The sequence below is a fragment of the Musa acuminata genome, chromosome BXJ3-3 (assembly GCF_036884655.1).
Source record: "Musa acuminata AAA Group cultivar baxijiao chromosome BXJ3-3, Cavendish_Baxijiao_AAA, whole genome shotgun sequence".
In the NCBI taxonomy this organism is placed as follows: domain Eukaryota; kingdom Viridiplantae; phylum Streptophyta; class Magnoliopsida; order Zingiberales; family Musaceae; genus Musa; species Musa acuminata.
In genome coordinates, this window is record NC_088351.1 from 28633383 (window position 1) to 28656845 (window position 23463).

Here is a 23463-nt window from a genome sequence, read left to right on the forward strand (position 1 = left end):
TTAATAGCAATATGATGCTGTATTGATTACCATGGGTAGCTTGATGAGACATAAGGCCATATCTTCCTGACATTGATATCTTAGTCTGGCAGAGGATCATGCTCATCGAGCCAATACTACAATATATTACCTAAGAAATATGATAAAAAAATTACCATCGAGATTTGCTTGGGTTAGGATCTTCAGTTTTTAGATGCTTGTTGAGGCAAAAAAATAGGCTGGAGTCTGTTCAAAGTTCATTCTATCAAGGAAATTAAAGGATACAAGAAAGAAAAAAAAAACTGTCGAAAAAACAGCAGTCAAAATCAGTCTGCAAGCTTCTTTCATCCAATCACTAAAAATCACAAATCTTCACATATACTTCTTAAAGACTAATAATCCAATTTCCTAGAATAGAACCATCAAAGCTGCTTCTGAACATATCCTGAATGATGAAAGTCTTGTTGCTTTAATGTTTAAACCATGGTTTGCAGTACCGGTCCGTACTGCCCGGTACGGGCGGTATGTACCGGTCCGCCAGACTTCCGGTACGCGGACCATATGTTACCGTTCCGACACTGTAGCAGACTGTAGTACTGTAGCTGTACTGTATCTGTACTGTAGCAGTATTGTAGCACTGCTACCGTGCTCGGCACGCCTGAATATACCGCTCGGTACCGAGCGGTATACCGTACCGTACCGGTACCGAGCCCAGGTCGAAACTTCGGTACGGTACAGTATTGCGAACCTTGGTTTAAACCAAGGTTTGCCGTACCGGATTGTACCGCCCGGTACGGGCGGTACGTACCGGTCCGACAGGCCAGCGGTACACGGACCGACCCGTACCGTACCTAGCACTGTAGCAGTGTACAGTGCTCGGTACACGTGAGTGTACCGCTCGGTACACCTGGGTGTACCGACCGGTATACCGTACCGTACCGGTACCGAGCCAGGGTCGAAACGCCGGTACGATACGATACGACGAACCTTGGTTTAAACTATTCTTTTTTCCGGCTTTCCATATCATTTGATACTTGCTAAGGACTCAGATTCCATGAATGGTACCATCAAAAGCTGCTTCTGATCAGATCCTGAGAGATGGAAGTCATGTTGCTGAAGGTTAATTTATCCTGACCTTTATATCATTCAGCAAATTTTCATCATAAAACCATCCCAAATCCTCCATTATTTCTAGGGATATTTAGATATTTACTTCTTGCTTGTGACCCCATCAAATGGATTGGAAACTTGTTGTAGTGGAGAGACTATTTTCTTTGGAAGAATGTTAAAAACAATTGATGATATATTGTAGTTTTGGATAATGCCTAAGAAGCTTGTTGGAGTGGAGAGTCAATGTACAATGGATTGGAATCTTGTTGGGGATTTTTTGAGTGTTTTCTTATCTCTTTCTCTCCCTCTCCTCTTTTCCTAACCACATTTATATTCCATGATCCTAATGAAATTAGTTTCTTAGTGTATATTCCTATTTCTCTTGGAAGATATACTAAAATTTACTTGTGCATGAAGATTTTTGTCACCAGTTGGTTTGTTCACAGGAAATTATCTTGTCTTGGAATAACAGATGGCTTTTTAAAACCATGATATTTTCCTATATATTCAAAGACCTACCGAGCATAAATATGTATTATCAGTTCATTTATTACTTTACTTCTTGGAGCAACATTTTCTGTGATATCACTAGCTGGTAACCTGATAGATGCTGTGATATCACTAGCTCATGATCATATAACTATTTTTTGCTGATGCCTCATGGTTGTTGTTTTTATTTATTACCTTACTAGGTTCTCTCGTAAATATCCCTGTCTCTTGGATATCCTCTCGAGAATAAATATTCACCATTCTAAGTTGGACTTGGCATATGATCTATTGATTGTAAATCTCCACCATTAGAATACCTCATGGTTGCATGGGTTGAATAATTTTATTTCTTTTGCCTTGTTCTTACTTCTTACTATAATTTTTTTTTGAAGGACTTTACGGCAGGTTTTTGAGTCATATAGTTCCTTCTTCGATAAGGACTATGCATGGCATTTGTTTCGCCAAGTTGTGGAAGGCCTAGCACATATACATAGTCAGGGAATAATTCATCGTGACTTGACTCCTAGTAACATATTCTTTGATGTTCGTAATGATATTAAAATTGGAGACTTTGGTCTTGGTAAGTTTTGTGTTTTTCTTCTTTCCTCAAATTTGATTATCTGCAGTATAGTAAAGAGAACAATGGTATGTGGAAGTAGTCATGCTATTTCAAGGCATAAAAAGAAATTCTTTGAAACATCACGTCATTTATCATTTAATCTGCTAATCTTCATCAGTTGTGATTATAATTGAGAAGTTTATTCTTGACATGGTTGACACAATTCTAGAACTAGATATTGTAGGTGCCTAGGTGGAATCAATGAATATAGTTTGGTCAGAAGTTGGCGTATGTTGCAAAGTTCCTTGAGAGAGTTGAAAATGTGCTATGTAGGACTAGGTGGTTTCTCATTGTAGTGTGGAACTGCCATTGAGATAAAAAGTTAACATAGTTGCATGACCTATTTAATAAGTTTTACTAATTAATTTGATATGAGAATCCATAGTTGGGACTGACGGTTTTGCTGCTGTTGTTGTTGTTGTAGTAGTAATTAATTTGATACGACTCTGGGGATAGCTGTTTCTTGACAAGTTGACATACTAAATGAGTTAGGTGGAAGTTTGTGATATCTATTTATATTTTATAGATTGAACTTCTGAAACTTTATGGGGAGATCGTTGAACAATGATAAAGAGAAAAAACGTATCAAATATTTGGTGAAGGTGTTGATTTGATTTAGCGCATTCATTTAGTTGTAGCGATTATCCAAGAACAAATGGTGGACACAAGTAATTTTGTGATGCAACAACCAAATAAATTTTGCACAATTGTTTGAGTTTTTGTCCTTATTTACATACATGATTTATCCCCGTAAATTTTATATGTTGTTTAAAAGCTTATGCTATTTTCTGTAAAATGTTAAACATGGCAGCTGCTTTAAGAGGGTATGCTTAGTGAAGAACATGAAAGCTAGGTATACAGTTTTGAATGGACGTACCGGTCTGAGAGGAAATCGGTACGTGAACCACTCGCTACCAGGCGCTATTTTTTTTATTTATAAATAATATATATTTATATATATATAAAAAGAGGCGACATCCCCTCGTTTTTCTGCGACGTCGCCTTGGCCACGTCGCCCCGCCTGGGGAGAAGAGAGGCGACGTCGCACATTTTTTTATTTTTTTATATAATATATATATATATATATAAATAGATATATAGATATATAAATAAAAATTATATATATAGAGAGAGAGAGAGGTGACGTCGCCTCGCGTGGGGGAGAAGGGAGGCGACATCGCCTACGAAATTTTTTTTTACTTGTGTATATATATACATATACATATACATATACATATACTGAACAGTATAGCGCTCGATATTTGCTTAACCATGTCAAATAGATTATATGGGCAAGGAGGGTCATGTTTGTTCAATTAAAAGTTGTTGTAAGATTGTAACCTATAGAAAAAGTTTAAGAAAGTGTAATATAAAACATGCTGCTGTTGGTTATTGGGCCTTATAGAGCTAAATGACAGAAAAGGACTCATTTAGACAATTTCACCTTACAAATTTATTTGCTTAATGATCATCTTTGGCCTTTTTTCATGGTGATATATTTTCTTGCTTCTAACTAGTATTGTTTTTCTTTCTTTTCCTTTCCATCTTCAAGTCAAACAAGGTTAATCTTGATATAATGGGTTTAAACATTTTTGTAACCACTACTCAGTAAGAACTTCTCATGTGGTGTTTTCTGGCTATTCAGGATGGTTAGATCTTTCTCTATATTGGAACAAAAACTATGCTGGAAAGATCTTCCCCTACAAAATGAGAAATACATGATTGATTAATAAGGTCTATGCAAAAAGAACAAGAACTATGCTGCTTTTACTCTTTACATAAAGTTCATCAATTAATTGTTTCTGATAATTATATTGTCAAGGAAAGAAGCTCTCCTTTTCATATGGTGACATGAAGTTCTTTACATAAAGCAAATTTCTTTTCCAAACTCTGGGAGTAGTTAATGTTCTAGTAATTCTGTCTATTGAATTGTAATATCATGAAAGCAACATCTTATAATTTGGAATGGAGCTATAACTCTAAATTAACTTATTGCTTCCAGCCAAGTTCTTAAAACTAGAGCAGCTTGATCATGATCAAAATTTTCCCATCGAAACAACTGGAGTGTCAATGGATGGAACTGGTCAAGTGGGTACTTATTTTTACACTGCACCTGAAGTTGAGCAGAGCTGGCCACAAATAAACGAAAAGGTTTGGTATTTCATGCAGTGAATTTGCCTGTGTTGTTCCATTGGATAATTTCAATTTTTAACAATTTAAAACATGACTCTTGGGTATCACCACGTCAGCCAAGTGGCAGACGAGTTCTATGGGATATAATAATTCACATATCTTTTCTACAGTAAATAATTCACATAATCAATTGGATGCTAAGCATGAAATTGCAGTAATTATTCAACATCTGTTTATTTATTTTAAATCTGTAGCTCCAGGTTCCCCAATTGTAAATTATAGTACTAAATTGTTATTTGTAATTTCAGGTTGACATGTATAGCTTAGGAGTTATATTCTTTGAGCTATGGCATCCTTTTGCAACTGCAATGGAGAGACACATTGTTCTTTCAGATCTTAAGCAAAAGGGTGTGGTTCCACCTTCCTGGGCTGCAAAATTCCCTAGCCAGGCAACACTATTGCGGCGGTTAATGTCTCCAAGCCCATCAGACCGTCCATCTGCTATTGAAGTTCTGCAGCATGAGTTGCCTCCCAGATTGGAAGATGAGTGGCTAAATGGTAAGTTAATTCTACCAGGTTGAAGCATTTAACTGTTGTTATTATAAGGAGAAAATGGATTACATTGGTTCAAGGTTCCATAAATGACTGTTAAATGCTTATCTTTAAATACTTGTAAACTTGATGCTTTAAAGTAAAAGTTGAGAATATTCATTTTTATAAATGCACTGAAAATAGCAAATGTAAGTTGTGACTGTCGGATCCTTGAGTCATATCTGCAAGTGAATACCTTTGCTTCATTCGTTTAGTATATTTAAGAAAGAGTTCAAACATGATAAGTTGAAACATTTCTGAAAATTGTTTCAAATATGATTGTTTCTCATAATGGCTTGAGGTATATGTGTGATTTAGGATTGCTGTGGTTCATATTTATGCTCCAAGAAGCAATAATAAATGAACTGATAATACAATCTCCTAAGAACTGTTCATAATGTTCTTTTTTTGTTGTGAAGTGGTATTTGGCTTAACTTGGTCTATAATCACATCCAACATGAATATGCATGTTAGGCATTGTAGCTTTATAATAGAATGATTGGCTCACAGAAAGTAGTTAGTAGAAGAAGCACTTTCTGGGGCAAAAGAGAGCAGGATTTGATTAAGCGAGGGACGTTTTCAAAAGTTAAAACCTGTCAGGGCCCATATTTGCTAAATCTCTTGGAACATCTACTTTCTTAGGTGCTACATTGGATATTGTTGAAATCATGAATGGCTTATTCGATCAATATTTAGTCATCTATATTCCACATCTAAAATTAACAGGTTCCACCAAGACTTGATCTTATGACGAATATGAACTGTGTGATGGATCTGTGTTACTGGGAACATGGAATGTTTTGGTATGTGGAATGAAAATGGGAATGTGGACTGTTACTATTATTGGAAGTTTGGAACATTATATGAGGAGGAATTTCTGCAGTTCGTTTAGATGAAATATGTTTATTGGAAATGCTGAATGCAAGGTTTGCAATGCTGTCCGATGCGATGGTACTGCTCAGTATAGGACAACATTTTATTTTTTTATTTTTTCAGTATTTTTCAGTTTTTTTCGAAAGTCAGTATGTATTAATGTACCGACATTTGGTATACTTATATATAGTACCAGTTCGAGCCTTGACCAGTATGGTACCAGTACTGGAACTTGCAAACCTTGGTTGAATGTATTGAATTGATCACATATATTACGATATGCATGCAGATTCTGGGACTGAATTTTGTGCAAATTCTAATCTGTTTGTGTATGTCTTTTTTTTTCTGTTTACTGTTAGGATGTGTATGCCCTTTCAACTTTCCTTTTTCTGCTTCCTATTCGCTTGTTGGTACATTGATTTTTCACATTCAGGATTGTGGGTGATCCAGATTGCATCTTACTGTCAACTAGCATTTATTGGTGTTGTAGGGTTAGATCCTTAGCCAAGGCAGACTAATGCAAAAAAATTGTCATGAATATTTATGCACAACTATAAATTTATGTTACCATGTGAGTTCATGATACTATGCCAAATTCCAAATTTGCTTCTGCTTGAAGTTTGTAAAAGGTAAAGACTAGCGACTAGAGACTGGAGACTAGAGAGTACAGAGAACTATTAGGATATAATATTTTTGACTTCTATTGCATAAATGAGCCAGAATCCGAAAGGATGCAGAACAAAGGAAGCAGGATTCTTTATTGCCTGTTTGAGTGAACTGGGAAAAAGGGAGTTGCATTTACAATAGATTACTGGTAGCTGTATTGTGAACACTAGCACTTATGTGCTAATAAAATTGGCAAGTAATTAGGTTTACAGGTCCATTAAAGTTAATCATGCCACTTTTTAGTATCTGCCACTGTTGTGGTTGTAACAAGTAACAACTTCAGTGACAATTCTGATCATATTAGAAAGGATTTGCATTTGTAAGTACATTTGGAGGTGGAAAGTAAAGTATGAGAACCACCATAATGTAGATAGATGATATGGGGGGGGGAAAAACTGTTATCGGATGGCATATGATACTCAGTAACAAATATAACATGCAATTCAAGGAGGGCTAATAGATGCTGTCTCACACTCACAGACAAGTTACTTCCATTGTAAAACCCTTGCCACCAAATTGCAAAGGAGGAACCCCACCTTGGTGCCCAAACACTCCTCTACATTGAACCTTATTATTGCAAAGATATAAGGTGGAAAATTAAATCATTTCATAATTTTTGATTTTTTTATAATAATTTATATATCCATATTCAGTGGACCTGTCATTTTTGGAAAAAAAAAAAAAAAAAGGAAGCAAGCAAGCTAACTGAAAAGCTTGTGATTTTGTAATTTACAACTTGATGCAGTAGATTAAAGTTAGTTGACAAGTTATACCTGTTCATTGTTGGGGAAATATTTTTTTGGTGAAGACGTAGGTTGTTTACAATCGTTCTCCAAAACCATTTACACTTGAGATGGACTAATGCAACTTATTTGGTATAAATTTTTAATTTTTTATTGTTTTTGTTATTTAGAAGTTATTCTGTACTTTTTTTTATTAAAAGATTTTCTTAACATTACTTCTCTATTAAGGGCTAATCTACATTTGTCTATGCTTGCCAAACAGATATACTACGAACCATACAGACATCAGAAGACACATATGTATATGATCGAGTTGTATCCACTATTTTTGATGAGGAAAGACTAATTACAAAATATCATTACCAGCAAAGTGGCAGTGCAAACATGACAAGAGATGACCCTTCTTTTGTGCAGCATGCACAGTTCGATACTGGATTCAAAGATATTGTTGTTGCAGTTAGCAAGGAAATATTTAAACAGCACTGTGCAAAGAGATTTGAAATATCACCCTTGCGAATATTGGATGGCTGTTATACGTTCAACAGGTTTGGTTCTTTTCTTTTTAATTTTCTTTGAAAATACAATTATTGATGGGTGTAATACCCCTGCGCTTATGGTTCTAATGATTGAATTGCTAAATGAAAATGCTGACTTTCTACCTTTAGGAAGACTGTCAAGCTTTTAACTCAAGGAGGAAACATGCTTGAGCTCTGCCATGAATTACGCTTACCATTTGTGAATTGGATTGCTAAAAGTCAGGTACTTATATCTAAGATTAATGAGATAGAATCTTTGAGCTATGGTATATCCTGCTAACCTGCGACATTACTGCCATTATATTTCGAATGACATCCTGGTCATAGGTCGTTAATCATGATTCTTGCATCTTTTGTTTCAGCCTCATGTATGAAACAATGTTTTCCTTGTGTACCTGTTTGTATAAACTATTATGACATTTATCCAGCCATTTTGCCTGCTAGTTACAGCATTGTGCTATTCTTTTGTTGGATTTTTCAATTTCTTCTATTCTTTGTATTGGAGTATTGAATGGGTTGGTGTGGGTGGCCATGTTCCCTGCTTGGACGGAGGAGGCACTGATATGATATGCTACGCTAGAGAATGGCAATCCTTGATCTAAGCATTTGATGACATTGCTCGTGGTAGAATTTATCTTCTCTTGAATTGACTTAGACACTAGAGCTAATGTTTTTTCAGCATATGCTTCATGGTAAGCCCATTTCCACAGAAGGCAACTAGTTTCCCTCATGGGTGGTGTTTGGTACTAGAGGTGTCATATCTATTGTAGGCTCAAGCCGCTCAACCAACATTTTCAATTTTGGGTATCGGTCCATGATCGGATTGGTATGGTTCTGATCCATGCTGATGTACTAACACAAGGTATACTAGAATGTGAAAAGAGGGGGGCGAGCGTGGAGTGGTGTGCGAGGCGGTGGAGGAGGCAATTAGGACGAAGAAAAAGATGACGGGGTGGTGGTATCACAGACCTTTGCAAGCATGTACTTGATACGATGTCATATGATCAAAAGACTGCTCATAACTATTGTGTTATACTTTATGGTCATGCAAGGTATGCAATTTCGTATTGTACCAGAGTTTTAACGTTCGCTCGGTACAGTATGATACTGTATACCGAGCGATATACCATTCGGTATATATATATATATATATATATATATATAATTCGACGACGTCTCCTCATTTATATATATATAAATTAATAAATATATATTTATATATAAAATATTATATATATATATATATATATATTTATATATTTATTGTTTTTATAAAAGGTGACGTTGCATCGCCTCGGCGACGTCGCCTTTTCCTTCTCCCATGTGGGGCGACATCGTCGAGGCGAGGCGACATCGTTGAGTATATATATATGTATATATATATATATCGTTCCATCCGATAACGGACGGTCCGTGTACCGATCAGCTAATGGACCGGTACGTACCGCCCGTACCGGGCGATATTATTCGAAATTGCATACTTTGTGGTCATGTTCCTTTGATTGTCCAAGAATCTGTCAGAATTAATTGGATCTTGTGTTGCACAATACCAATTAAATATTAAAGAGTATATTTTACGAGGTGATTGCTGCATCTAGTTTGACCAATATAGCATCCAACTTTCTAGTCAAGCTGGCTACTACTTTCAAGAGAATGACTGTTCATTCAGCATTTGAGATCATCTTGTAAAGCAATAGGAGAGAGAAGCCTGCCTTATAGACTACAAGGTTCTGCTATTTCACAGGTCTTAGAAGGCTCAAATTTAATTGGAAATTGCTTAGATGAAAATTGTGAGTGAAAGATTGTGGACACAAGGGTACTGATCAGATTTCTGTAGGCAAAAATTTTAAATTGTTGGACTGAATGTGTTGATCACTGGTCTGCATGTAAGCTGTTGTAGCACCCAGTATGTTTATGCTAGGCATACCACCCAGTAATGTTACTGATATTGAATTATACCATTACTAGACAATAAGCCTATGCATAGTGTCAGCTTCCTTTCCTATCAAATTTATCTTAACATCTTGGATTTTGGGCCTTCCTTTCTTGCTACAGAGAAGATTTATTGAGAAGCTAGGTTTTTCTCCAGAAGAGCTTGTTTTTTTCTCCAAACAAGCAATTTATTGGTAACAATAAATTGTCAACTTTTATTTAGCTTTATTACTTGTATTGTCTTTAGTTTCTTCAACTTGAAGTATAGACTGCCATTTATCTGTATCTCTTGCATCATGTGCTTGCTTTGAGTAAGATGGCCATTGAAACCCAGCAGTTGCCTGTTAGCACTTGTGCAAGTCCATTTGTTTGAAGTGTAAGAACTGTTTTCTACATACAGACATGATTGTTTGGTGGTCTAAACTGATATAGCCTTTATTACTAGATATGCACAGTGTTGATGGTTATAAAAAACATAACTTTATTTATCTTGATTATTTTGAATTGTTGAAATGTGTGCTGTAATGTATAATCTGTAGATTAAATTTCACTACAAATCTTGTATGTAAGAAAAGCTTACTGTTTGACAACATAGTAAGACCGCAAGAGTGATAGGTGTTCAGTAAGGGTATGGTTGATTAATCTAAATGGCCCTTGTCTAGAATTTTATGTGAAAATTGTGCCCTCATTTGAAGTAAATTCACTTATTCAGCTAGAGAACCACTCTTGCATTTTTATTTAAGCATAGAATATTTTTCTTTCTGACCACATATGTTTTTTACTTCAAAGCATAGGTTAAGATTACGACCAGCAATAAGTATTATTTCCATTTTGTAGATGTTCCATTCTGGAGACGGTTTTTCTGCCTTTGTTGGAAAGGAATTCCTTTACTTCAGGGCTTTTTCTTGTATAACCATCGTTTTACCTGCAGAAATCGTTTTGCAAAAGGTATGAAATTTCTTATGTTTACAGAAGAGCAATTGGCCGTTCAACTCCTAGTCGATTTCTTCAGGTATTAAACACAAACTTTACAGGGTACACACATTGATTCTGGAACTTCTATGATTGCTAATTTTATGCCTATGATAGGGTGATTTTGACATTATTGGTGGTGCCCCATCACTGACAGAAGCAGAAGTCATTAAGGTATTCTCTCTTTGTGGTCTAAAATTTTTAAAATATGCTTAATTTATAGAAAATTATTCCTTCACAGATAGATGTTACATGATTTCACTTGATTAGGGTTTTGCAGATTTTTCATTTTGTAAAACCCAGTCAGTTTGGCTCTATTGATCGGTTCTTGTGGTTTATTGAAAAGCTGGCTGAGTTTGCTGGTCTTTACTTGTAATTGCATGCATTTCTTCTCAAAGACACAAAATTTGCACAATAACTTCTAAATTTCTCTTTTTATTTTTTGTAACAAGATAATGTAATGTGTTCACTTTTCCTAGTTAAGAATTCCAGAATTTAACAAAAAATTGATCATAGAGATTTAATTTCATGCCGCAGTATGTTCCCAACATCTGTTGACGAGCCACATGGGCACGAACAACTAACATCAAATCCATTAGTACACAGTGACACCTTAATGCATGAATGCCCCGTCCCCTCTCTCTCTCTCTCTCTTCCTGTGTCATTTCTCCCTAAATCAAAGAACAAACCACACATACCGTTGATCTTCTGGTAGTTGGTGATACATCTTCAACCAATACATAATTAATTGATTGAAGTGATTGGATCTTAAAGCAATCTATTGGTTTAGAGATTCATCAAAGAGAAGAGTCATCATATGAAGGCAACAACAAAATATATAGAGAGGTTTGCTGTGCCAGAGGAATCCTAACTTGATTGCTGCTCAAATTTTATGGATGAAGATGGTGTTACTCTTCACTCTCACAATGTTGAATCTTTGCACGATGCTTCGGCTTGCCTCCAGTGCCCTATATAGTAGTGGAGAGGAATAAATAAAGGGATCATGATTTTATGTGTTTTGGGGATATATAAAAATGGGCAGCCCAATGTATACTGAATGCGCGTTATCCCTGCATCAAACTATAGTCATGTACGCCTAGAATTAACTTCTCCATCAGGTTCCTTGTCTTATTTATATTAGTACCCTTCCATCATCCTTCTTGAGGTTTGGCTTCTATCCCAGTACAACTTGAATTTCAGCCAGAATTTTAGAAAAAACTGTACACCATAAATGATGCTCCAAATGTATGTACCAGATGACTTAAAATACTTGATGAATTTAGGTGTGCCAAGCCATCTTTCTGGAGAAGGTTGTTTATTTTTATCATGTTAATTGGACGTCACAGTTTGAGTTGAGTAGTGCCGAAAAAGTTCCTAGTTCCTTGTAGTGACTACTGAGTTGGAATTTCATTTAGGATAAAGGATAATTATGTAATTGCATAGGTATCTAAAAATGGGGCTCCAAGGACAGCACTGGAACCTCTTGTGAAAGCCTTAAATGTTAACTGTAGTTCTCTAAATTCTGGCGTAATTATATTTTCCATAGATTAATTTGACCAATTTATGAGTTGTTTAATTTATCAGTAATTCAATCCAGCTCCTAAACTGTTGTGAACTTAATCATAGTAGTATCCTGTGTTGTGCACCTCGTGTGGCAAGATTTTTAACAAACTTTCATGATCAGGTGGCATTGGATATTGTAGCCCGCTTTTTTCCTCCAAATGCAATGGAGATTCATTTAAATCATGGCCAAGTTCTAGAATCCATATGGACTTGGATAGGAATACCGGTTGAATTGCGACATAATGTAGCTGAGGTATATAGCAAATAATAAATCTTCGTTACATCCATGGTGATGCATGACGTAACCTGATTCTTTTGATCAAATGCAGTTGCTTTCTGTGATTGGTTCATCTTGTCCTCAGTCCACTAATCGTAAATCAAGTTGGAAATTTATCCGGCGACAGCTCCTACAGGTAATCAATTACTGGTTTGCCTAAAGCCAAACTCACATCTGCACAGAGCTAGCATGTGCTTCCTGTCAGTGTTCCCACATTTGGATGTACATGTATCTTGTGTGTGGCACTCTCTCGTGTTGATTCCTTATCAGCATGGTAACCTTGGACTTTGTGCATGATTTTAGCATGCTTCAACCTTTTTCAAATGTGTTTCTCTTTGAGGTTTGGTATTACATTTCTATTTTATTACTTATGAATCAATTTTACAATCTTCGTTATGTGATTTAACTACAGTGTTATGCATCCTTCTTTCCTGTCTTTTTCTGAGACTTCTCCAATTGGTCCTGCCATTTACTAATTCTACTTTGGTCAGTTATGAATGTCATCATATTTATCTGGTAAAAAATTAACGGATGACAGTTATGTTAAACATAAACAATGTAAGGATTATTTCAAGAGAAAACACAAATCAAATAATTGCACTATATGGACATTGAGTGGCACATCACCATGTGTAGCTACAACACCTCGTGTAATATGAACTCACCTATACAAAATGGTACTGAGCAGTGTTGTAGGGCTGATCTGTGAAACAGTGGTTTGCTCATAATTACCAAAGTTATTTGTCATAACACAGGGAATAATGGAGGATTTGAAAATTATAATTATGATATCTATTATATTATACAGTGCAATTCAAGATAAAAATGAGCTGCATAAAGGCCAACATTCAGACTTATTAAAGCTTTTGCTTGCAGTTGTATCTCAAAGACTGCTAGCTTTTCTCTGAGAAAGTTATTTCCAAAAAAAAAGTAGTAAGGTGATAATATATTGTCAACCTGGCATCAATTATGGAGTTGTGAAATGTCAGAGATATTTGATTTAGAGCACAGATAAATTGAAATGCTGGAAGTTTTTTCTTTTCCTCTCATAAGCTAAAATGTGGACTATATTTCTTCTCAGGACCTTAATCTTTCTGAAGCACTTGTTGACAGACTACAGATAACAGATTTAAGGTTTTGTGGATCAGCAGATCAAGCCCTTGCCAGACTGCGGGGAGCTCTTTCTCCAGGTAGTGTCTTCATAGTTCTGCGTTGATCTTTACATAAGATGATTCTTATGATCACTGGAATTGCAGATAAACCTACAAGCAAGGCTCTTGAGGAGTTGTCGGCTCTTCTTAGATACTTGAGGATATGGGGTATTGAACAAAGTATTTCTATTGATGTTCTTATGCCTCCTACTGAAACATGTTACCAGAATCTTTTCTTTCAGGTAGTAGTTATTTTTTGCTCGTTCACTGTTGCTCGAGGAAAACTGTAAATATCAACTCGAGATCATTTGCTAAAATTGAATAATGCTAGCCTCAGTTTACTTGAAAATTTTTTAGATGATATAAGTATATGACTACAAATCCCAATGTAGTCCTCTTGTTTGACTTTTGTGCACTTATTAAAAAGAGATGACTACTACAAATAAGAAATTTCTAACTTAAGTAATTGAACTAGTCTTTTGTATGATCAAACCCTCATGAATGTGTGTACTTCATATATGTGTGTGTCGGTACACACATATTGATATATAACTTTATCAGAACACTGGAATCTGATATATGCTAATTTTGTACTTGCTATACAGTAGTTGATGTGCTGTTTTTTGTTATTTTAGCCAAAATGTTGTGACTACAATATTTGATACACAGCATACTTTTTTCTATTGGAAGATATACCAGTGATATTCTCTTTATCTTTTTGTTTCATTTATCTGATAGATTTTCCTTGTGTGTCATTTTGTTGCATCTAATTAATGTGATCCTATCTTAACTTCAAATAGATATACTTGAAAGAGAGTATCTCTTCGAGTTCTGAAGCATTCTTGCTTGCTGTTGGTGGCCGGTATGATCATTTGATTCAGTGGACATGGGATAGTGAATGTGTAAGTTTTACAATGTCAAGCTGCTTCAATTATTAAATTTCGTTTGGTCATCTATTGCATACAATATATGATGATCTTTGTCGATAGAGGTTTTTAAGATACCTTTATTTTTTTAACAACTCAGCTTGTTTATAGGTTGCGACAATAACAACAACAACAACAAGCCATAATGTCCCAACTATTTTGGATTAAAGATCTTTCATCATCATTGAGCCCTATACAATAATGCCCTTAAATTAATATAATTTAAATTCTTCTTTATAGTTTTTAATAAGGTCTTTTTAGGTCTGCGTCTGCCTTTTGTGACACCTCTAATACTACTTGTCTCATGTTTTATAAGTATAGCATCCGTAGGTCTTCTTGACATGTCTATGCTATCTTAGACAGTGATTTCCTTGTTTTATCCTTTGTCAGAACTTAGAACTACCCTTAATTGTTCATGAAAGAAAACATTTTATTTTCTATATCTTATAGTAAATTAAACCCTTAGTTTGTCATCATAGGTTGCAAAGATTTATATATTAAATTGTACTGGCTATAACAGCTAATCTTGCTAACTGTTATTTACTAGTTTGAGTTGGAATTAGTACCAGTAATGTCATATATCAAATATGCTCGAGTAGCACCCACACATCAGTTTTTTTGTTTTCTGAGCAATTTATTCTGGTATATTTATTTTGGATTAATGTCGAACCAGTACAGCGTCCGGACCAGTATCTAAATTCTGGATAGACTGCATACCTGATATAAAAACTGCTATTATATTGTTTATGTGTTGGGCATTTGACTGAGGTCTCTCTGCAATTGTGTTTCATTAGATGAATTATGGCTGAGAAGAAAAGCAGGATGACTGCATAGGATATTGTTATTATCCTCGGAATCATTTCTTATTGCACTAAAGACTCCTAAGGCTTGTCTTCGCTCTTTTCTTATCATCTCCTTGCCCCTAAATCTACTCCCTTAAGAATGTTTTCCACGTCAAGGATTTTGGTGCCACCCAGTATGGTGCAGGCGAAATGGCGTTCCTTGCTCATGGGAGGGTACTTAAGGGAAATCATATGTATTTACACTATACAACGGACAAATATACAATTTTCAATGTCAAGAGGTCCAAATAAAATTGTTCTTTGTATTTTCTTTATACCCATTAAAAAGGGGGGGGGGGGGGGGGGGGGAGAGACCTAGTTTGCTAGATGTTTGTCTAAATACACGGTTATCAATCTTAAGACCAAGAATTGCAATTTTGGCTACCAGACTTATGTTGGACCATGGTCGGATTGTTATGGCTCGGTCTGTTCTAATGTATTTATTCAGTAAGTTGATGTTGTAATCCTTGAAATTTATGAAAGGAAAATCTAGGGGGTGACATCATATGTGTAGTGAAATAATATAAAACAAAATTCTTAAATTTCCCAAAGATGTGTTCGTCATGCGAAGATTGGTGCGTAAAATCCATGAAATTGAGAACTGCGTATATTAAAGATTGTGTTATCTAGGGAGATTGTATATCTCTGAATCCCTATAGATCTCTATGAGAGGGTAAAGGAGATCAAATGTCCTCTTATCTAGCGGTAATCCACACAGTAGGGCTGCGACGACGCTCCTCAAATCATCATCCTGCTATCTAAGGAAGAGAAGGAAAGAGGAGAATAGGACGTGGCAACCAATAGAGGCTCTAGCCTATGAACCTTTGGTTCCCTCCTATTTATAGAGGTCCCCTATCAACTTAACCCTAATGGATCCTGCCCTAATGGGTATTGGATCTCCATCCAACTACCCAAGCCTCTTAGAATAGTATATCTCTATCTAATAATCTCTCATTGGCTCTGATTAGATCTCATTCATAGGATCCAATAATTCAGGGGTTTATTGGATATCTAATAAGATAGGGGCTCCGGTAGATATCTCATATCTGAACCTCTACTCATTGCAACGCCTACCATATATGTGTGACCCTCTAGACCCAATATCGAACTAGCTGTGAGTCATACCTGTCAGAACTCCTTCTGACTCAGTGAATTATTATCTTCATAATAATTTACTCGACTCAATGATTGCAGACATACTAGGCCACCATGTCGTAGTCCCTAGACGATTCAGAGGAATCCAATCCGTTGGACCTGTCTGTTCTAAGTTACCGTATACCTATAGTCCCTCATCTATCTAATATCCCAAAGATCGTATATCGAGCATGGTGCTATCAGACCCATACGGTTTCTACTCGAGTCTCGCTCTAATCGGATTCTCCAAGAGAACTCTTTTTCTATCAATCCGAACGACTCTGGCCAGGGATTTGTCTGAGCAAGAACACATGGGATATTCCTCTCATGACACCGAGAGCGGATGATTCTCTATCAACACTCAATAGTCCTTGTAAGGTTGGCTACCACTCTTCATGACCGATTGTGCTATATCTGAAACTTTCAGACCTATAAGTCTGGTATCAAAGAGTGGAGAACTCATACAGGACATTCTTGATGTCTAAAGTCTAAGGACTAGATACACCATTGGGACAATAGAATCGTTGTCTGACAATGAGGTATCATTAACCATCCAGTATCCCGTAAGCGGATCAATTAGTGAACTCATTCTCCAGTGAGCACCTACACTTTATCCCTAGTATCTCCACACGAGCGGCTATGAGACCAGTTGCCTCCATCATATGGACGGGTATATAACACACTAGTCTGTTCGGTTATCTCGATATCCCTCTCGAGTAACCTGTGATCAGGATTATTTAGGATCTGTGTTTAAAGGCGAATCAGTCTTATTATCATGATCTCATCATAATCTGATTCTCATTGCACAGATTCATGAACATCATAATATATATACATATACGCAATAAGCAATATAAAGTGATACAATGTCAAATAATAACAATAAGCAAAAAGATTACGTGTTTTGTCACATATGTCATCACTCACGTGATTGGCTTACAGGGCACTTATGACTAACAATTTACATACTTGATTATTTGAGGACTAGTGAAAAATCGCTAGAGGTGAAGAAATGATGCTTCAAATTGTTTGCTTCCATTTTGATTTTTCTTTATCAAGGAAGCATAATAGTGGTGCACACAAAACAAATATCTTTCAATGTGTCTATATGTTTTTGTATGTGCCTAGAGTGTGCTAAAAGTCATCTTAAATCCACTAAGACATACTGTAGTGACTGCTTAGATGATCAACCCCTTTGGGATCATTCATAATGTACTTAAAATATTACCTCTTTCATAAACCTTGTCCCTTTATTTCTTTTCTATGAGATCAAGATATGGTCTTCCAAGTGTGGACTCATCTCATGCCAAGCCAAAATCAAAACTCTTCTTTTGCTGGTTGAACTCATTGCAAAGATATTTTGAAAATAGGGACCTGCTACAATGTTATGCACAATGTTACCGTAAACTTTTGTTTGATAAGGATAGAAGAAGAAACTCCAGTTGTATTGTGTAATCTCTTCATGTAAGTGTTTCAGTATGAGATTTAAACCTTGTTCATTGTTGTTATCTGTATGTTTCTTCCTGCTGTGTTCATAGATTATACAATTCTCTCAATTACTTTTGTGATTAAAAGCAAAGACAAGTATTGAAATATTGTATCATATCGAAGTTTCGACATTCACTCGGTACGGTATGGACTATATACCGAGCAGTATACCATTCAGTATACCGGTCGGTATATATATATATATATATATATATATATATATATATATATAAGTAATCCTTGAGCGAAGATTGTAATTTAGCAATGGGACAAACTCTAGTCCTTTGCAATTTTTTTCTCTAATTATTTTTATTTTTGATAGAAATCCATCCCTCCAGGCGGTGTTGGAGTTAGCATTGCATTGGAGAAGATTCTTCTTCATTCTTCAGTAGATATCATGCCTTCCAGGTTTCTACGTGCTGTTTTGTGATTTTACAGTCTTAAAAATTGACTATTTTTGAAAGAAAACTCGTGGTCATATTTCCTTCTTTTCTTAGATTTGAATCCAGTACCCATGTTCTTGTCTGTTCAAGAGGCGGGGGTGGTCTGCTACCAGAGCGCATGGAAATTGTTGCAGAGCTATGGCAAGCCAACATAAAGGTGATGATTCTGAAAAATTAAACAACATCCACCTCTGGTAAACGAACTCATTAATTTAGAAGGGTATCTCATTCTGATAAACCATGACTTTTGTCAGGCTGAGTTTCTTCCCCAGACAGACCCGAGCCTCAAAGAACAGTACGAATATGCAAGTGAGCATGACATTAAATGCCTTATTATAATAACTGAAGCTGGTCTATCACAAGGAAGTCTAGTGAAGGTAACATATTTACAGAACTATTTTACATGGAAATTGATCATTTTCTTTAGATGCAATTTATGATAAAATCTTTGAGTCTCCACAGTTGAGTTTTTTGCCATCTGGATCATCTGCTCTGATTTTTCATGCAACTTGTTTAGAATGTGCATATTTGATTGTATACTCTGTTGCTTGTCTAAAGAATGTTTGTTACAGAATCTTAAGGCTTTATGCAGGTAACTATACTAAATTTATCTTTCCTGCTTTGTCATACTGATGCAAGTTGGTCCAAAATTGTGTTTGGTTCTAGTTCAGATAAAGTAGCTTTGGCCTTTATTGTTTCTATATTTCTGCTTTTGGAATCCATAGGAAACAATAGTCTTTGTGCCAAGCCTAGTGTTATTCGATTGTTTATATATGAGAGTTTCCTGCTTCAATAACATGGCCATCTGTAAAAGTCTCTTGGCAAGGTTGCAGCCAGCACAAGCTGTCCGACTACTTGCTCAAGTGAAACATCCTTATGAAGGATGTATTGTTGAGGGAATCTCATAAAAGGGACAACTTATCATAGCTAGGACATATGTTGATATATCCCCAGATGAGCAGGAAATACTTAAATAGAGACCAAACACAATCCATCACGGAGCTAAACAAAGTAACCCAGGTCTGAGATAATAGATGAATGCAATCGTCACAGGAAAAAGGTAACTAAGAGCAAAGATTTATATTTATTCTAACTTGAACACATGTTCTTGGTTCATATGAGCACCATTCATTGTTATATTGCACACAGAAATCATTTCTACTACAATCCTTAAAATACATTGAAATATTTGGAAAAATAGGTGAGTTGATCCAAGGATTTGAAGTTCAATCCGCTCTCAGTTTCAATAACAGGTGAAAGTATGTAGGGCTGTGTGCCCACCCATACTGCCTGGAATCACCAGAACAAACAACAAAAAATCAACACCAGCTTGTACCAACCTATATGACCTGGTATTGGTTCTTGGTGGGACTGATAAAAACTGATCCATACCAACTGGCACAAGCAAGATCTGATATCTTGCATTGATATATGCATAACGGTGGCAATCACACATGGTGTCTTCCACTTCTTTTTTAACTGTGCCAGTTCATCGTGGAGCTGGTATCCAGATCAGATGGACTGACTATTCATCAACACTACATCCAAAAAGTTCCTTTGTTCTCTCATCATACTTAGTTGAAAAATTGATCTCATCGAACTAAATATTATTTTTCATTGAATCAGTTGGATGTTTCAGAGTTCCAAGTCCTGCTATAACCTGTCTTCTCATTTTGGCTTGCATCATTTTCTTTTCACCGATAAACCCATGTGAATATGGTTGTGTAGTTCGACTTACTGATGGCACTTGTATTGTCAGTCATCTACCAGCACAGGTAGTTGCCATAGATATATAGTATCTGAATATTGACTTCTTAGCAAGTTGAGAATCATCTTTTTCTTAATTTCAAATTTTACTGCCGCAAAACAGTATCACAGTAGCATATTGTCATCTTTGAAGTCATCATAGTAGAGCTGCAGTGTAATATCACATATGTTGAATTGAATTCAGCATGTTTTCAGGAAAATGTCAGAGGTAATTATAGATGTTATATTTGTTGCACAGTTCTCTTCCATCCTCCATGCTCTGTTAGATAATGCATTTCCTTGCCTTTCACTTTGCCACTTTATCTATGAAATCTCAAGTGCTTGTTTTTCCAGGTTCGTCATCTTGAATTGAAGAAAGAGAAGGAAGTTAACAGAGAGGATGTTATAAAGTTTTTAATAGAAGCAATTTCTACACAGTTCAGGAACCTTGCATTATGGACTTAATTATTTCATACATTCAAGTCTTTCACAGGTTTGTTTCCTTTGAGTACTTCAAGATTGTGTGAGGTGTTAGACATACATCATGTTCCAAATAATGCCAGAGCCCTTATCGATAAAAGATAGTAATAGCAACTACAGTGGGAAAATAATTGAGATAAAGATGTCTTTAGCAATTAAGCCTCTTGTGTGGTACATTTTCGCTGGTTTATTGTTATGTACTTGTCATCCAAAGTCACTAACAGATTTGAATTCAGGAAAGATGATGATTTAAATAAACTGTCCTATATGAGCCAAGGTTAGAGCTATTGGATAGGAGTTTTGCAGGTGGACTAGTGGGCAATTTATATATTTCATGTTTAATGCACAGATATATCATCGTGATGAATATCGTAATGTTCCATTCATTTATGGTATGAATTAAGAATGCCGTTCATAACTTGAATATATTAAGATATTTTTGTTGCAAGGAAAACTAATATGCTTAAGCCAACATTAACATTAGGATTTGATATCCAATCTGATATTGGCAAATGATATATTTAATTTGTCTACTGTTTTGGTACCCTCTTATCATATTCGATTTTGGATTACCCACTTAATTTCTTCTCAGATTAGGGTGATGCTAAACTTAACTTTAATTCATTTTATCCGACTTAACAAGAGGTTTGTCCAGATTGTTTTCCAGGTGGCACAACTTGCGAACCTAAACCAGAACCACATAAGATCATTTAACGTTCTTACATGAATGGCTTGCATTTTCTCTTATCATGCTATCGATACAAGTATTCACTAATATCTGATCACCTAAACTAATTTTAGTTATTTTACCCCCCTTGCTAATTGTAGTCTACTGGATATATGGTTGCTTGTTCAATTGCAGCCGCAGCTGAGGATTGAAGTGTAAATTACAATTAGGAAGGCAATTTTTCCATCTACTGGATATATCGTTGCTTGTTGACTTGTAGATGAAGTCCTTTTACGCCAAATGCAGCAGCAGCAGCAGCTATGGTTCTATTCTTTCATTTCTTACAAATTTTGAACATTTCATGTAAATATAAAACAGTAACTAGCATTTCCCCTATTATATTGTCTCCTTTTTGTTGTGACATTTCTTCTGCGTTTAAAAGATGTATAGAACTGATGTTGTTGTATCAACAAGGACCTGTTTTTAATATGCTTCAAAGCTCTATTACTCTCTACATTTTACCCTCTTCTCGAAGTCTCCACTTTTTCTGACTTGATTTGACTATTATTTAGCAGATAGTATGTTAGAATTATTCCTTTTTTCTAAAAGACATTTATATATAAATGTAATACAATATTTTATTTGTTTGTACTTTTCGTGTTATATATATGTTCGTTTCTTTAAAAGTTCATCTTTTGCAATGGATATTTCTTATTTTGCTTTAATAAAATAATCCATTAGGTCACCTAATAATAAATAGTTCATTAGGTCGACCTAAACTACCAAACGTCTCTGTGAACCCACAAAGACTACAATTATTGTTTTTTAATATTTTCTTAGCATCAATTCCTCTTGCTTATTAATTTTTTCCCTTCATATCCGTGCTAACTTTGATTAATGATACTGTATTATTCCAGCTTGGGTGATTCCAGTACATATAAACATCCGAGAAATCTCACCCGTTGATATCCCTAGTCATCTCGTGTGGGCGCACCGGATAAGATCCCGGGAAGCGGCGGACCCCGCGTGACGACGCCTCCCGCGTTCGCCCCACTGCGCGGGCCGTCGAATCCGGCGCTGCGGTCTCCACCAGCCGTCTCTGCCTTTTCTACGGCGCGTAACACTCCCCACCGACGCGCTTGCGCTAAACCAACTCCGCCGGCAACAGCGTGTGGGGACGAGAGGCGAAGGGCGACATGGCTGCTTTAAAGCTCGTCGCTACCGCCAGTCCTTTCGCACCACACGATAGATCGCGCAATGGAACTGACTCCGTTGCCAATTGTCCTCGTAAGGCTTTCCCTCCTTTGCCTTCGCCTCATCAGCCGCCTCCTCTATTTCCTCCCCAAGAAGCTCACCTCCCTCCTCCTCTCGCCTTCTTCTTCTTCTTCTTCTTCTTCTTCTCCGAGCCATGAGAACCCGGCTGCCTCGTTTGCTTCCACGGTGGCGGCGAGGCCGGCGTCGTCCGCGCCATCCATGGACCCGTCGGAGCTGAAGCCGGTCTTCCACATGTTCGACCGCAACGGCGACGGCCGCATCACGAAGGAAGAGCTCAGCGACTCTCTCCGGAACCTGGGCATACGCGTCCCCGAGGCGGAGCTGGCGTCCATGATCGAACGGATCGACGCGAACGGAGACGGGTACGTCGACTCGGACGAGTTCGCCACGCTCTACCGGTCCATCATGGAGGAGCGGGACGAGGAGGAGGAGGACATGCGCGAGGCCTTCAACGTGTTCGACCGCAACGGGGACGGGTTCATCACCGTCGAAGAGCTGCGCTCCGTGCTCGCCTCGCTGGGTCTCAAGCAGGGCAGGACCGCGGAGGACTGCAAGACGATGATCAACACGGTGGACGTGGATGGCGATGGGATGGTGGACTTCAAGGAGTTTAGGCAGATGATGAACGGGGGAGGGTTCGCGGCCAGCAGTTAGTAATGGCTGCAGTGAGTGTAGATAGTGACGATGATGACGGGAGAATCTCCTGAGCTCTTTTCTCAAAATGGCTTCGTGTTTTCTCTTTCTTGTTGTTAGTCTCTGTGTATTGTTGAGATCAAGTCTCAAAGTCAACCTTAGTCAACGTAACCGATAAACCAGTTTTAAACAAGT

General features: G+C 36.8%; 2 protein-coding genes across 6 annotated transcripts in view; both read left to right on the top strand.

Annotated features, from left to right (window-relative positions):
- The window catches only part of LOC103978507 (eIF-2-alpha kinase GCN2), a 49618-nt gene extending 27742 nt beyond the window's left edge, over nucleotides 1–21876 (top strand). For 4 of the 5 annotated variants that reach the window (XM_065142385.1, XM_018823643.2, XM_065142387.1 and 1 more), the window contains 17 exons: nucleotides 1971–2158; nucleotides 4200–4348; nucleotides 4639–4888; nucleotides 7466–7748; nucleotides 7869–7962; nucleotides 10603–10683; nucleotides 10761–10817; nucleotides 12328–12459; nucleotides 12536–12619; nucleotides 13565–13673; nucleotides 13740–13876; nucleotides 14435–14536; nucleotides 18347–18432; nucleotides 18522–18624; nucleotides 18722–18844; nucleotides 20568–20706; nucleotides 21556–21876. In XM_065142385.1, coding sequence (XP_064998457.1) covers nucleotides 1971–2158; nucleotides 4200–4348; nucleotides 4639–4888; nucleotides 7466–7748; nucleotides 7869–7962; nucleotides 10603–10683; nucleotides 10761–10817; nucleotides 12328–12459; nucleotides 12536–12619; nucleotides 13565–13673; nucleotides 13740–13876; nucleotides 14435–14536; nucleotides 18347–18432; nucleotides 18522–18624; nucleotides 18722–18844; nucleotides 20568–20678 — 2089 coding nt within the window. In that variant the 3' untranslated portion in view covers nucleotides 20679–20706; nucleotides 21556–21876. Of the gene's footprint in view, nucleotides 1–1970; nucleotides 2159–4199; nucleotides 4349–4638; nucleotides 4889–7465; nucleotides 7749–7868; nucleotides 7963–10602; nucleotides 10684–10760; nucleotides 10818–12327; nucleotides 12460–12535; nucleotides 12620–13564; nucleotides 13674–13739; nucleotides 13877–14434; nucleotides 14537–18346; nucleotides 18433–18521; nucleotides 18625–18721; nucleotides 18845–20567; nucleotides 20707–21521 lie in introns of all 5 variants that reach the window. The other variant, XM_065142386.1, reaches the window with a different exon arrangement.
- A 710-nt stretch (nucleotides 21877–22586) lies between these two features.
- LOC103978505 (calmodulin-like protein 3) lies at nucleotides 22587–23374 on the top strand. The gene has a single exon (XM_009394323.3). It carries the CDS (start codon nucleotides 22618–22620, stop codon nucleotides 23287–23289), a length of 672 nt encoding a protein of 223 aa, XP_009392598.2. The 5' UTR covers nucleotides 22587–22617; the 3' UTR covers nucleotides 23290–23374.
- The last annotated feature ends 89 nt before the right edge of the window (nucleotides 23375–23463 follow it).